The following is a 14,738-nucleotide window of genomic DNA, read 5'->3' on the forward strand; positions in this document are numbered from 1 at the left end:
TCAGTAAGAATGATACTTTTTATTGGGGGTTGGATGCCCTGTCAGAAGGTCAGAACATTTAAAAAAAAAAACAAACAAAAAACAACAACAACATAGACTTTTAGACTCTTCCTGGACAATATGGGCCCGCCCTGCCTCTAAGCCTCCCAGTGCTCTTCTGTGTCTGCTCTTACATGTCTGATGCAGCTCCAACACACACCCAAGTCTGCCAGTCTGCTCTGCTGAGCACAGAGACAGCTCCGTCAGGTCCAGAGGGTCTTTTGTTTTTAAGGCAGTCAAAATTTGTAGCCTGATTCAATGCCAGCTCCCAGGAGCCTCTGGACAGCCAGAACTGGTTTGACCTCATGTGGCCAAACTAGTGCCAGACCCCCAATGTATTATTATTAGTGGGAATCAGGTCTCTCCAACTCAGGCCTTTACATCTGCCCTGAGCCGAGGGAGACCCTGTACTGTAGCTGGGTACAAAGTGCAAAAAACGGCTTTTCCTCCATGCATTAAAAAATACAGATGAAACCCGAGCCTGGAGACCCTCACCCTTCCTGCCCATCTGATGCTGGCACCGGATCTTGTTCCCTCCCCAACTCTTGCAGGTAGAAGCTGCATGTCAGGGACCTTGTTGCCATACCAAGACCTGGACTGGGGAGTGGCCAGGTACATCCTGTCTTCCAACAGGACCAGGGCAGGCAAGAGAGACATGAGTTGGATCATCCAACTGGTTCCACTGCCAGCTTTACCAAATGCAGCATTTATTTTAAAGTTAAATTAAAAAGAAATTGCATCACCAGGTAGTTTTCTTGATTAAGGAAGCAGCCTGACCAGGGCGGGCCATAGCTGGGTGGCAGCAGTTACACAGGACCATTTAAGGCAGCTCCTTCCGGCAGGGCATCTGTCTTCCTGCATAGATGGGGGAAGAGGCGGAGTTGTATGTAGCATGTGAGCTTCTGGGGTTCATTCCAGTCCCACCCTACCCTCTTCAGCCAATCTACTCACCTGTCCTTTGTCATTGTCCCCAGGGTGGCAACTATGGCTGGGGCTGCTGTGGTTACAGCTGTGATCGGTCCTGAGGACACTGCAGTAGTCACTGAGGAAGAGACCACTGTGGTGGCCGTGGGAGAGCCTGCCTTGCTTGGTGCTATGGTAGCCACAGCAGGACTGACGGTCACTTCTGAAGGTGCAGGGCAGGCAGGGGCTAACACAGTACTGTCAGGACACTCAGCCCTGTGTGACAGACAGGCTCCAGTTATGGGTGCCCTGCCTCACTGCTGCCTATTTCAGAAACCCCACAGCAGCCAAGTGGCTTGATCCAGCAAAGGGTCTGGAAGCGGTGTACACAGCTCCTTTCTGTTTCTGTCTTCTGTGAGGTGACTCAGGAGCTACAGATGGCTTTGCAGCCCTGAGTCCCAGACAGTGGGACAAGCTACATGACTACCATGACCTCTCCCTCCTAAAAGCAGCACTCAAATCTTGACAGCTGTGGAGCTTCATTTACTGATGGCCCCAATGTTGCTGCTTAAATTCAACTCCACCCGTATGCTATCAGGTCCCTGAGGGCCTGGCATGGTAATACATGCCTTTAATCATGCACTTAGGAGGCATAGGCAGGCAGGTCACTGAGTTTGTGGCCAGCCTGACCTACATAGAAAGTTCCAGGCCAGCCAGGGCTATAAAATGAGACCTGTCTTTGCAAAAAAAAAAGTGGGGGTAAGTGAGAGGGATTATATAAGGACCGAGGGCCTCCATACCCAAGGCTAGCCTAGCCTGATTTAACCTAACCACAAGTAGCAGATGGTCCTGTAGAACAAAGGTACATCCCAGGGAGGGGTTCTCAGATGAGACACAGGGCAGGCACAGAGAGAGGGAGTTGTAAAGGCAGTGGAGCAGCTATCTAGCAAGTTTTGAGAATGGCTTTGTAAAAGGGTTTATTTTTTCTTTTTGCAGCAGGGTTAAAGTATTTCTCTAGGAAGGATTTAGGACAAGAGGATGGTTTTGCCAATCTTGTAAACTTTTAAGGCAGGCTGTTAGTTGGATGTGGTGGCAGTCCTCGGTAATGTGATCACTAAAGAGATGGAGGCAGGAGGGTTGTGAATTGAAGGCATCCTCCACAACACAGCAAGTACAAAACGAGCCTGTGTACTCAACCCGAGGAACCCCAGTCTCGGTTAACTGTATCACATCTGAATCAGTAACCGTGCGAGCGAGCCTTCTCCAAGTCTTGGCTCTACTTTTTGGCTTTTTTGCAAATCTTTTAGATGCATAGTGTTGTTGGCTTTAGGATCAATGTCCTGCCTAGAGTTCCTAGAACACAGAGCCAGGGCCCCCATGAGCTTTGGACACGGGCAGCCAGGGGCTGTGGGTATAGAGTATGAGCCTGAGTTCCAGCTGCAAACAGCAGTTTTCAACCTGTGAGCTGTGACCCTTTACAGTTGTGTTCATCACAGTAGCAAAGTTCCAGTTATGAAGTAGCAACAAAAATAATTTACGATTGGGGTCACCACAGCATGAGAAACTATTAAAGCGTCACACAGTAGGAAGGTTGGGAACCAGTGTGTTACACCAACCATGGAATCCAGCTGGTTGATCTCCCCACTTAGCTGAGGGAAAATACTCATGACCCAATATCACACAGGATTCTCCAGAAGCACACAAGTGGGCAGGGCCTACCCTGTTTGTGAGGAGGAGTGGGCAGGGCTGGTAGGACCCAGAGACTGAATGCATGATGGTGAACTTGTGTAGGCAGTCTGGCTGGTGCCCACTGTGTCAAGAATAACCTGGTGTCATGTGCATCCCAAACTTGGAAGTGTAGGCAGGGACAAGGCTAGAAAGTCCACAGATGATATTCAAGAGTAGATGCAAAATCCAAAACAAAATAAACAAAAACCCCACATGGGCCTAAGGGCAAGAGCCTTGTGAGATTATTACCTTGTCTCCTGGTAGGGTCCAGCCCTGAGACTTCCTGCTGCACCCTAAACTTAGGTGGAGATCCTGCCTCAGGGCTTTTGTACGGGCTGCAAGCCATTTCCAGTATCCTGTATCCACAGGCAACTCCTTATGCTCCTGAGCCTCACCACCTGCTCTCCCGCCCCCGAATGCCAGGAGGCTGTGAGCTTCTTGGTGGACACAGGGATTTAGCTTTGTGGAGTTCCCTGAGTTACTGGGTAGCTCCTCCACACCTTGGTCCTATCTTCTCATGTTAATCACTCAAAGTAGAAACGACTGTTGGAGTGGCTGGCCTCTTTGCAGGAAGGATAATGACATTCCTGACTCTTCCCTAGGGAAGGCCTTCAGACACCTCAAGGGAACTGGCTTGTCTATCTGCGAGTGGCTTCTACTTCCCAGCCAGGGCTCAGACTATAGACCCAGTCCCCAACCCTGAGATGCATTTTGTCCTACTCTGTGAGCATGCAGGGCACCTGACTGGAATCCACAAGTGCCCTACCACAAAGGGCACAGCACAAAGCAGGGCAACAAGAGAGGGCTGGCCAGAGTCATAAGCTTGCCCTATAAAAAGTTAAAGGCAACAGGCCTTTCCTTCACCATCTGGGACAACTCTAGACACCAAGGAGGTTAGCCAGTCCCAGAGCCTGAAAACCAGGTGTTCTCTGTAACTGGCCTCTATAAGTTTCTGGGGAGCTCTTAGGACACCCAGGTTCTGTCTTCTACTCTGAAACATTTAAAACAGAAAATACACAGTGTTGTCTAAGAAGTCTAGCCCTCCAGTTCAGCCTTCCCCTCAGTAAAGAAGCACGATCTCTTCTAGAGAGAGCTTCACAGGATCATTAGCCATGGGACAGCAGCAAGGATTTCTAGTCTGGCCTCCATGTGTTCTCAGGGAGCCCTGTTCTCAGTGGTTACAAGGCCAGTGACTTGTGGCCCTCAGCTCAAAAGCCAGGCAGCTCTCAGCAGAAGCCATTCACACCTGCCAGCAGCAGCCTCCGCTGTCCTGGGTGGTGGGGAGGCCTTTCCAGTGTGGTCTGTGCACACAGCTTCCACAGCGCCCGCTGCCTTCTCATCGTCTTCACTGTCAGATCCCCCAGAGGAGCTGCTGTCAGATGCTACCAGTGGGGCCTTCCTAGTGACACACGCATTCCAGGCACAAGGCGAGGTAGGACCAACTACAAAAGAAGAAACCCTGCGATATTTGTGAGGGCAGAGGAGCCAGAGAACACAGCTACCATGGCCTCAAGGACCCCAGATTGGCATGAGTCAGTGTGAGAGCTGAGAGGCAGAAACAGCTCATGTTGGCTTCCTGAGGGTTACACATGTGTATCTGCATGTTTGCAGGAACCGCATGAGCTGCTGTGTACCTTCCATGTGAACTGTCCCACTACTCCACAAGATAGGACACGTGTGTGCTCTTCTCAGAGGAAGAAACAAGGGCTCAGAGAATCCACTTTAAACCTAATGCCCAGGAAAGACATGTCAGGAGTGTTCTCACCCAGTGCAGTGGCCTGGGAAGGAGATGGAGGCCAAGGACTTTCAGTCAAATGCCATATAGGCTTCCATCAGGGGTTCATCTACATAACCTAACAGTGTGACTCAAGAACGGAGGTGGGCCATGGAGCCTGATTGGACCTGGCTCTAAGGGCACCCTAGTAGGCATGCTGTCCTGCCCTGTACCCCTAAAGCTGGAGGACCCTAAAGCTCTTCATGTATTGTACAGTGAACAATTCATGATAACTCCAATCCTGTAAGTATGTAAGGATCCCAACACCACAAAGACATAGCCACACCTGAGACCTTGACCACTTCCCCCCTTCTCAATGGGGTCTAGCCTTGCATCAGGCCTGGGAACTAGTCAAGGCAGGTGTCTGAGCTGCTGCTACTCACAGGCTTTCTCTGGGCCTGGACTCTGGCCACTCTCAGCATTGCTGTGGTCCATGTCCACAGGAGAGCTGCACCGGGGCCCTGTCTCAGAGCTGTAAAAGAAGAAGATGGCATGCTGAGCCCACAGGCAACACTGGTCCTGACACCCAACAGGCGTGATTCCATTTCTGATGTTTGTTACCAGCAGAAAGGCTGGAAGTCGGTGAATTTGGCCCAGCCTTTCTCCTCTGCAATTGAAGGACCAGCTGCCCATGCACTAGAACCCACATCCCTCGCAGCTCCTGGGGCTGCAGACAGTGGGTTCACTGGCTCATCAAAAACTGCTGTCCATGTAGTACCTGCCAGAAGGAGATGCAGCAGTCAAGAGTAGGCAGGCCTAATATGTGATAGACAAGGAGAAGCAGCACTCACGTAGGGATGGGTAAAGGGGTCAGGAATGTAAGATGCTCTCAGTTAGGAAATCCCAGAAGAGCCCGCTCTGTCTCAAGTGTTGGAGATGGCAGGATTCCCCAGGAGTGCCTTCTGGTGCTTTGCAAAGGGTAGTATGGCCTCAAGCCCTGGAATGCTTGGGTGTAAAGGCCCCCATAAATTACCCGGAAAGGGTCCTGTGAATTGCCCCCTGCAGCAGAGCGCAGAGTGCATGCGTGGACATCAGTGGTTGCTGATGTGGTGCCTCATGAGATACCTGTACTGCCCCATCTGGCCTCTAGTAAGGCTGATGGTACAAAGTAGGTACCATCTCACCTGTCCCAACCCAGGTCGTAGCAGGCACTCTGCTCTCTCTTGGACATCAGCATGAGTGGCCCCTACTGTGGGTATTCCTGCCCTGGCAGCTTCTTGTCAGCCCCAGCTAGGGTGCTGGCAACTCCTAACAGAAAGCTGGCTTCTTGCCCATGTCCTGAGTAAGCACCCAGAGCAGATAAAAGGGTAGAGTGTAAGTCGATGCTCCTGAGTACATCTAAGAGAGGGCAAAAAGCAACACACAGCTTACATGGGGTTTCCCTTCCCTAGCAAAGACAATGGATGTCAGTTGTGCACGTGCAGACACGTGCAGACACATGCAGACAACAGAAGGGAGTAAGAGCACCTGGCTCTTGATTCAGTGCACAACAGAACCCATGGTGGTCGGACCTCCCAGAATATTTCATGAAACCATGTGTAGATGGGGAACTAGGTCATCAACTGCTGGAAAAAACAGCGGCTCCAAAGGGGGTCCTTCAGCCACGTCACCCCCTGTCCTCAGTAGCCATGTTCCTTGTTCATTATTCAGGTACTACCTGCTGAATCACTCTCTGACCGAGGTCCTTCTTTCTGTGTAGGGGATGAAGGAGTGGCCAATCCAGGCACATTCCTAGCTGCTGCTGGGCCAGTCTTCCTGTCCCGGCCTCCATGTTCCAAGGCATTCTTTGAGTAATTATCCGAGACGTGAGGGGCTCCAAACCTGGGGTGACATAAAGGAAGCAGATGCTTGGTCGGCCTTGCTTAGATGCTCAGTGCTGGAGAACCTGTGACAGCTCAGGAATTGGGGCCAGGGTTGGATACAGGGTGTCCAGAACAAGCGCTGCTTGGCTCCCAGTTTCTGCTGGTCTCTGCAAGAAGGACCACTGCCCCTCTAGGTGTCTGAGCACTTTAACAGTGACTGGCTATCCAGTCTTACTCTCGTGCCTGCTCCCCACTGGCAGAGGCTTTGGGAGAATGAGTGAACCTCACACCTGGCTCTGGCCATCACCCGGGCAGTGCATCGCGTCTCCTCATCTTCCCAAATGTCCTCCTCTTCATCATCATCGAAGGGCTGGATCCGATCACTGCAGCAGGCTTCAAACAGAGCTGCACTGGGCTGTGAGACAGAATGAGGAGCTGTTTTCTGGAGAATATGGTCCCAAAGAACTCCAGAGGGGCTAGCTCCCAGAACATGGCTGACAGACAGTGGAGGAGGAGGCAAGGAGGGAAGCTGTGCTCCCAACTCCCATGGAGGGGAGCCTCCCAGTCCTGACATACAAATACACTGGCCAGGGGCCCCATGGTCCCATCCACCTGTGACAAGGACCAGGTTGTGGGCACTGCCTGACTATCTGAGCAGTGTAAGAAATGCTGCTATGCCCTGCAGCCCTGCAGCAGCCCCATCACTCACACTGTCCTCATCGGCTTCAATGTTGAAGTTGATCTCTGCAATCCGGTCAAATGGAGCACTGCAAGAACAAGGCCCCTCAGTACCGCCTCTGCTCCAGCGGCCGGGCCCTGGCCCTCAGGCAGTAGGTGGGACACTTGCTCTCCAAAGGGACAGTGGACCTCATTCCTGCCAAGCTCACTTGGAGCTGCTTCTGTGATGCTGTTGCTTAGGGAAGGGCTAGCATAGAACCAGAGCCTTCATGGTGGCTGCACTCACTTGATGTTGTCATCCTGGTCTGCAAACTCCTCATCATTGAAGCCAAACTGATCCACAAAGTTTGCTGTCATCTGCTGGATCTGGTACTCAGAAAAGGCCTGGGAGGAGAGGGCGCTGCTATGAACAAGCTGTAGCCTGGGGCCACTCCTCGGAACCCACTCCACTGCTCAGGAGCCTCTGGCGAAGCAGGCAGTGAGTTTTCCCAGAGGTTGAATGTTCACAGTGGTTGAGCAGTTGCATACAGAAGAACACCTCCTTGGTCAGCTTTCAAGCTTAGTGTCCCCAGGAGTCTCACCAAGGTAATGTGACTTTGGGGGTATTCTCCCAGGCCCCCCTCTCCCCCAGATGTGCTTGGAGATGAGTTACTTTCTCTTTTGCTATGCAATGTCATGGGAACTAAGCGCTACCAAGGACACAGGCTCCAGAAGGGCCCGGCAGGGTGCAGAGTGCCGGCCATGCCCTCACCTGCTGAAGGGACAGCTCGTTAGGGAAAGTCCCCTCAATGTCCTCGTCCTCACTTGAGGAGTGAAGGTGGTGAGTGCTCACCTAAAACACAGGCCAGATGGGGTGGGCATGTGAGCTAGCCAGACCCCACCCAGTCCATTCCAGCCAGAGCCCCAGGCCCCACCCAGCCCAGCCTGGGTCTCCCCCTCCCTAGCACCCTCCCATACCACCAATCCCCTGACACCTGTAGGCCTGTGCAGCTTACTGCAAGGAAATGCCAAGTGAGGCCAAAGCCTGGTCCAGGTAATGCCTGGAACCCAAGCAGAGTCCTTCACAAATAAGCCATAGCTCCAGAGGGAGGAGATCAAGAAAGATACACTATCTTTGCAAAGAGATCTTCAGGGAGCCAGCTCTGCTGCAACACAGCACGGGTATGTAACAGACTGCAGGCCAGAGGCTGAACTAGATGTCCAGTCCTGCCCTGCGCTCTCCTCCTCCGCCTGTGCTGCAAAGTGGTACATAGGGGACTGTCAGTTGTCACCATGGAAGGAGCCCCCCAGCTTCCTCACCAGGTCCACAGTGTTCCTGCGGTTGGTCTCCATCAGCGTCTCTTCCACAAAGCTCTCCCAGCGTCCACGGCAATCTGCAGGGAGCCCTGCAAGGTAAGTGCTATGAGCTAAGTCCTTATGAGCACCCTCGTAAGTACAGGACTTAGGAGTCCCAAGGGTAGAGCACTCAGGAGCAGGCAAAGGCTGGTCCAGAGAGGGACAAGTTATGCTTCTAGGATCAGCCCACTCAAGACAAAGGGGCTCCTGATAGGAAGGAAGCCCATACAGCAAAGGGGGAGGGCTCATGTCCTCCAGGGCCTTAGGCTACAGCAACTCTGAGCAGGGCAATGTTTATCTTGTCCTACAGAGACCTCAGGGGCATGAGAGTTCTGTTGCTTTATGTTTTTTGAGAAATGGTTTCACCATGTAACTCTGGCTGTCCTGGAACTCAGTATGTAGATCAGGCAGGCCTCAAACTCCTAAAGATCTGCCTATCTTTGCCTCCAGAGTACTGGGATTAAAAGTGGATGCTGTCAAACCTGGTCTGAACTACCTCCTGGTACATATGTATGTCCTAAGGATCTGAGGAAGTAAGCACCTTCCTACTGCATTCCTTCTAGGCCTGAAGTGTGGAAAACTGTAGCCTGTGCCTGATCTAGAAACAAGAAGCTTCTGCTCACTCCTCGCCTCCCTAACTGGGCTCCAAGTCCATTTGCTTTTCCCTTCTAGCAACAAGGGAGCCACCCCAGCTTGCTCCCTGTTCTGCTGACCACTCATCATGTATGATAATGGACTGGCAAGCTCGACGTCATCACAGACTATTGAAATATAACTAGGAAGAAGGTGAATAGACAAGTGGCCTCCAAGATATCAAAAAGAAAAAAATTCCTCTGGTCCTGGGTCACAGGAGGACCACCTGGAGTGCCCTAAATCATACTGAATAAGGGGGGTGTGCAGAGCGCAGAAAGCACCATGTCTGAGGGCACAAGCTCTGCTGTTTTGCTTGGGGCATAGAGTTCAGGGTTCCAGGTCTTGCTGCTAACAAGCTGCGTCTAAGGGACAGAATATCACCTACACTCATGGGCCCCTGATAGGAAGACTAGGAAGGCCCTCTAAATTGTGTGAGTTGAAAACAAGGCAAGAAGGTGAGTCAGGACCTCTAGTACAGGCACAGCTCTGGAAAGCCCGTGAGCACGAGAGAACCTGGTGATTGCTCATGGCTTCTAAGCCCAACACTGGAGCTATGGATTGTCCTTGGCAGGCTGAAACTCCTACACTCCACAGATCTCTGCTTCATGAAGAGGACACCCAGCCTGCCCTGAGAAGATGACAAAGAAGGCTGCATGGTTTGTCCTATACCAGTGTAGCTGTCACTCCTGAGGATAGAGGGCAGAAGGAGGGAGAGTAGTGGGCACACCTCGGATGACTTCACTGATGTGGGTCTGCACCGGGCCCTGCTCCAGGTTCTGTACAACTGCGTTGGCGATCCGTGTGAGATGGCCCATATTCCCACGTCTCATGCCACCTGCTGCCCTGAAAGGGAAGTGAGCTGTTAAGGCGGTCACTCAGTCCAGGCTTTGCCCAAGTTCTTGCTGGGAAGGCCAAGGGACAGGCTTTCTGAAGGTCATCTCCACTGTCACCTGTAACCCAGGCTTTTGCCTACTTTGCAGTTGTCACTCCAGGGTAAGTTCTAGGTTAACAACCTAAGCAGTGAGTGCCTGGCCATCAGCCTCAGCTCTAGGACACTGATGACTCCCGAGCATCTGGTGTGCAGTAGGCTTAGCACACCTCCCCTATCAGACCAAGAAACACTAATGAGACTGCTTACTCCATGGCCCATTTATGGACACGAGGATCTGGAAGCAGAAAACTCAATGTTGGCCCAGGTTCCACCAGAGGCAGTAGTGACAGAGCAGCTGAGTCAGGACTGATGGTGGCACAGCTTGCGCTGGGCACACTGTTTCTGGGATGCTGTCACTGTTGGAGCTGGGTAGGGCCTCCACACCAAGTAAGCTGTGCTCTAGCCGCTACTTGTGCACCTCACAGGTCCTAGACGATAGCTCCGCAACTCGACCCACACACCTCTGGCCTCCCATGAGCTCTGCTCAACACTGCCTAGAGCCCACCTGTTCTCTGAGCACAACAAACGAATGAGGGTGGGCACCAAGCCCTAAGAAACACAGAGCACTGCTTCTGAGTGGAGGGAAGGCTCAGACAGAAGCTGCAGAAAAGCTAACATGCATCCCTGTGCACAAGTGCCAAAAAATGTGCTCCAAGCTTAGTAAAAGCAAGAATGGTTACAGCTGGGGTTGGAGAAATGGCTTATCAGTTAAAAGCACTGGCTGCTCTTCCAGAGGACCTGGGTTTGAATCCTAGCACCCACATGGCAGCTCACAACCATCAGTAACTCCAGTTCTAGGGGATCTAGTACCATCATCTGGCCTCTGAGGGTACCAGGCATATAGCCATAGTGCACAAATATACATGAGGCAAAACACTCACACATAAAATAATAAAATAATAAATTTAAAGTAAAAAAGAAACGAATGGTTGTAGCCAGTACATGGGAAGCTGAGGCAGCAGTATTAGATGTTCTAGGCCAGCCTGGGCTATACTGTGAGACTGTCTCAAAAAAACCAAACCATTGGCTTGCTTGTAGCAGCACATGCCTTTAATCCCAGTGTTTATTTGGGAGGTAGTAGCAGGCTCCTCAGGCTCTCTGAGTTTTAGGTTTGGTTATATGGTGAATTCCAGGATAGCCAGGGCTACATAATGAGACCCTGTCACACAGAGAGACACCAAAACCAAAAACCAAGTGTACAAAGTCCAAGCAAGACAGGTGGGCAGGGGTCACTTACCTACCACTGTGTGGCCCGGCCATCTATCACTCAATCTCCAGTCCTCTGCATGCCTCCCTGCATCCTCCTGCCTGAGCAGCCCTTACTGCTGTATACCCAGTAGCAAGATCCCCTCAAGAATAGTCCCAGGCACATATCTACATTAGACATTCTGATGCCTGACGTGGAGCCTGGAGTCTTGTGGTGCCCAGCATCCTGGTAAGATGCATCTCTAATTGGCCAGGAGGGTTCCTCAGAGTCCTTACTGTGTGTGATCATTGGCTTCCCAGGCTTCCAGGATCCTCTGTACCAGGCAGCACTTCTGGAACAGCTGTGAGAGCAGAGTGACAAGCAGTGTGAGAGGGAGCCCAGAGTTCACACTGCCTCCTAGTGCTGAAGGTAGTGAACTGAAATCAGCACTCAAGACCCTGTGGCAATGACAGCACTGATGCTCAGGGCTCCAAGTCTCATGTTACTGAACGGCCTGAGAATGACACCAGTACTATAGTAAAGGCACTCTATGTTCCTCCAACATGCTACAACGACTTCTGCCTCCCCTCACCTATGGGCCTACACCTACACCTCTGAGCACTCTCCTACCAGCTCTCTGGGCCCTTAACATTTTCTTTTCCCCCCACACAGACTATTTTCTTGGATGTTTGTTACAGACCTCTATTCAGACCTTCATGTCACTCCCCAGGGTCCCTGTTGGTCTACATGGCCTCTGAATAATGCTCCCTGTCCCTGCCCCCAGGTAGCTCTTGCCATTGTACCTGCATGTCTCATGGCTGGGCCGTAAACTGTGGACTAGACTAAATGCATCTTATCTAGTATTAGTTCCTGCTAGGTGTGCTCTCAGGTTTCCAGGATACCCACCCCAAGCCAGCAGCACTGAGACCTTCTAAACCCAATCAAGCACTACTGTCTATGAGGCGTTTGAACGGAGACCCAGGAACCCTCTCCCAAACCTCTGCCCTCCTGTCAGCCCATATGGTCCAGAATGTTCTTTCCCACTTTAGAAATGGGCAGCAGTCACAGTGGGTCTCAGCTCAGGTACAGCTTATGGTCCCAAGCCACTTTCCCCTTTCTTCCCTGGCAGACATTCATTAGGGCTGCCCTCTACCAGGGACAGTATTAAGTGCTGATGATGTCAGAAAGAGATTGAGCTGCAGACTCTAAGCCTAGAGTGACCCACACAGGGGAAGGGATGAGGTACCAACTATGGTCATTCGCTGGAGAATTAGGGAGATCATGGAGAAAGCTGGTGCACCTGGCTCCCAGGTCTAAAGTTCCAGAAAGCTTTCTCATGAGAACTTAACTCTTATATTTTCCTTTGTGTTTAGTTACAGGTGTTCTGAGCAAAGCAGGGGCCTCTTGTGAGCACAACCATGAGGAGGGGGCTGTAGTATCCAGGTAGCTGCCTACTCAGACACAGCCCACAGCCACGAGGCCATCTTTGCAAACAATGCCTGCCTTCTCCTCTCCATCACCAACTGAGTGTTTCCTTACAACTCTGTGTTCTTGTGGGTCAAAGATGGCAGCACCTCTGACCCATGTAAGAGTTAGGAGACAACACAGCAGAACCTGGGAAGTGCTGGCTGCAGGTGGCACAACTCCACGTGGCCTGAACTTACATGGGTCACCATCGTGTTCTCAGGAGGGCTGGTGATGGATGGGGCGGTCTCCAGCTTCCCGTTCCCATCTCCACTCCCCTGCAGAGGCTCCACCTTGCCATCTGATGATCCACTAGCTTCTGCCTGCTCCTCCGGAGCAGCATGGGAAAGAATAGCAGCTATGCATAGTTCCACTTGGAAGTGCAAAAAGTTATTCCAGGTGTACTTAAAAAACAAGTCCTGAGTAAACAGAGGACAGAAGACAGTCTTTAGATGAGTCTGCTCCAAACAGCTGAGCTGCAAAGGCAAAGAGGAAACCACTCTCAAAACTTCATCTGCTAATTTCACAAGGGTGTGGCTACTGGTGTGCTAGGGTGCTTCTCTGAACTTAGGAAGTTCTGAGGTCTACCCCAACCAACTCCCTCTTGCTTACTATGCGTCTCAATGGCCTTCCTCTTATCCAAGAAACTGCCCTCTACTGTCTGTGGATTTATTCTTTTTTCTTTAAATTAGAAGCTTAACTAAGTTGGTGTATTTTTTTCTTTTATAGTGTCTTTATTTTCCTATAAAATTTACACTCTACACTTTATATATTTTACTACATGGTAAAATTATTATTCAACTCTAGGCATTTAAATTTTCCTTCATTAATTTGTCTCTAAGCAGTGAGTAACCAGAGCATGCTAAACTTGGGACTCCACCCAGGATGAGCGACATACATCTCCTCCATATAAACAAGAGACTGCAGTATGGCAGGCACCCCTGAAAGACTGGAACTGGAGTATCACTGACAAAACCTAGGAAGGAGCAGTCTTGGGCCTCCTCTGGAACACAGAGGATTAAAGATACCCTGTCTCCTACAAAGCCTTTTCCAGACCAAGGCAGGAGAGGAGGGAGGCTCCTGAGACTGCAGCTCCTGGCCTTTCCACTGCTGTGTCCCACAAATGGGGGAGGGAACAGGGGTGTTGTTCCAGCAGCCTATAGTCCCAGACCCAGCTACACACAAAAGGATGTGTGCTAGGTAGAGAGATGGGGTGTAAGCCTGGGCCCTTCTTCATACCGAAGATTACATCAAGCAGAGAGGTTACCTGACATTCTTCTCCAAACAAAACAAAACAAAACAAACCATAATTCCTTTCTGAATGTGCACTGCACACCATTAATCCTAGCATTTGGGAGGCAGAGGTAGGCAGGTCTTTGTGAGTTTGAAGCCAGCATGATCTACATAGCAAGTTCCAGGCCATCTAAGGCTACATAGCGATACAACATCTCAAAGACCAAAATAAATAAATAAATAAATAAATAAATAAATAATTCACATAAACTATTAGAGGTAAGAAATTATTCATGATTCACTAATATTGTAGGATGCAAAGTCAACACACACACAAAATTGCATTTCTACACAGGAACAATAACCAGCTTGAATAGGAAACCAATACTTTGATATAATACATAACAATATTCAAAAGAATAAAATCCTTGCCGGGCAGTGGTGCACGCCTTTAATCCCAGCACTTGGGAGGCAGAGGCAGGTGGATTTCTGAGTTCGAGAGTTCAAGGCTAGCCTGGTCTACAGAGTGAGTTCCAGGACAGCCAGGGCTACACAGAGAAACCCTGTTTCGAAAAAAACAAAAAAAAAAAAAAAAAAAAAAAAAAAAAAAAGAATAAAATCCTTGAGAGTAAACTAACGAGGCAAACAAACAAACAAAAAACAAAAAAATCCAGTGTACCCAAAACTACAAAACATGCTGACAGAACTGAAGACCAGATTCGTATATTTATTTATTTTTGACACTAGGAGTTGCAGGGGTTTGCTGGGAGTTGCTTTCTTTCTTTCTTTCTTTCTTCTTCTTCTTTTTTTTTTTGTTGTTGTTGTTTTATTTTACTTTTATTTATTTTTAAAATTTTCTACAGGTGTTTGGTTTACACATACGGCCTTGGAAGCCAGAAGAGAGTATCAGATTTTCTGGGCCTGGAGTTCTAGATGGTTGTGAATCACCATCTCAGGTCCTCTGGAAGAACAGCCAGTGCTCTAAGCCACCAAGCCATCACTCCAGTGTGAACAGGGCTTTGTACATTATCT

General features: G+C 50.3%; 1 protein-coding gene across 10 annotated transcripts in view; it reads right to left on the reverse strand.

Annotated features, from left to right (window-relative positions):
- The window catches only part of Ppp6r2 (protein phosphatase 6 regulatory subunit 2), a 68,056-nt gene continuing 53,318 nt past the window's right edge, over window positions 1-14,738 (reverse strand). For 8 of the 10 annotated variants that reach the window (XM_028753714.1, XM_028753715.1, XM_028753717.1 and 5 more), the window contains 14 exons: window positions 12,674-12,892; window positions 11,306-11,370; window positions 9,620-9,735; window positions 8,224-8,309; window positions 7,676-7,756; window positions 7,211-7,308; window positions 6,956-7,013; window positions 6,537-6,661; window positions 6,102-6,265; window positions 5,006-5,162; window positions 4,828-4,916; window positions 3,917-4,112; window positions 991-1,218; window positions 1-894 (listed from right to left, as the gene is read on the reverse strand). In XM_028753714.1, coding sequence (XP_028609547.1) covers window positions 846-894; window positions 991-1,218; window positions 3,917-4,112; window positions 4,828-4,916; window positions 5,006-5,162; window positions 6,102-6,265; window positions 6,537-6,661; window positions 6,956-7,013; window positions 7,211-7,308; window positions 7,676-7,756; window positions 8,224-8,309; window positions 9,620-9,735; window positions 11,306-11,370; window positions 12,674-12,892 — 1,731 coding nt within the window. In that variant the 3' untranslated portion in view covers window positions 1-845. The remainder of the gene's footprint in view (window positions 895-990; window positions 1,219-3,916; window positions 4,113-4,827; window positions 4,917-5,005; window positions 5,163-6,101; window positions 6,266-6,536; window positions 6,662-6,955; window positions 7,014-7,210; window positions 7,309-7,675; window positions 7,757-8,223; window positions 8,310-9,619; window positions 9,736-11,305; window positions 11,371-12,673; window positions 12,893-14,738) is intronic. The other 2 variants (XM_028753722.1, XM_028753720.1) reach the window with 1 other exon arrangement.

The sequence above is a fragment of the Grammomys surdaster genome, unplaced genomic scaffold (genome assembly GCF_004785775.1).
Source record: "Grammomys surdaster isolate TR1022 unplaced genomic scaffold, NIH_TR_1.0 125953, whole genome shotgun sequence".
Taxonomy (NCBI): Eukaryota; Metazoa; Chordata; class Mammalia; order Rodentia; family Muridae; genus Grammomys; species Grammomys surdaster.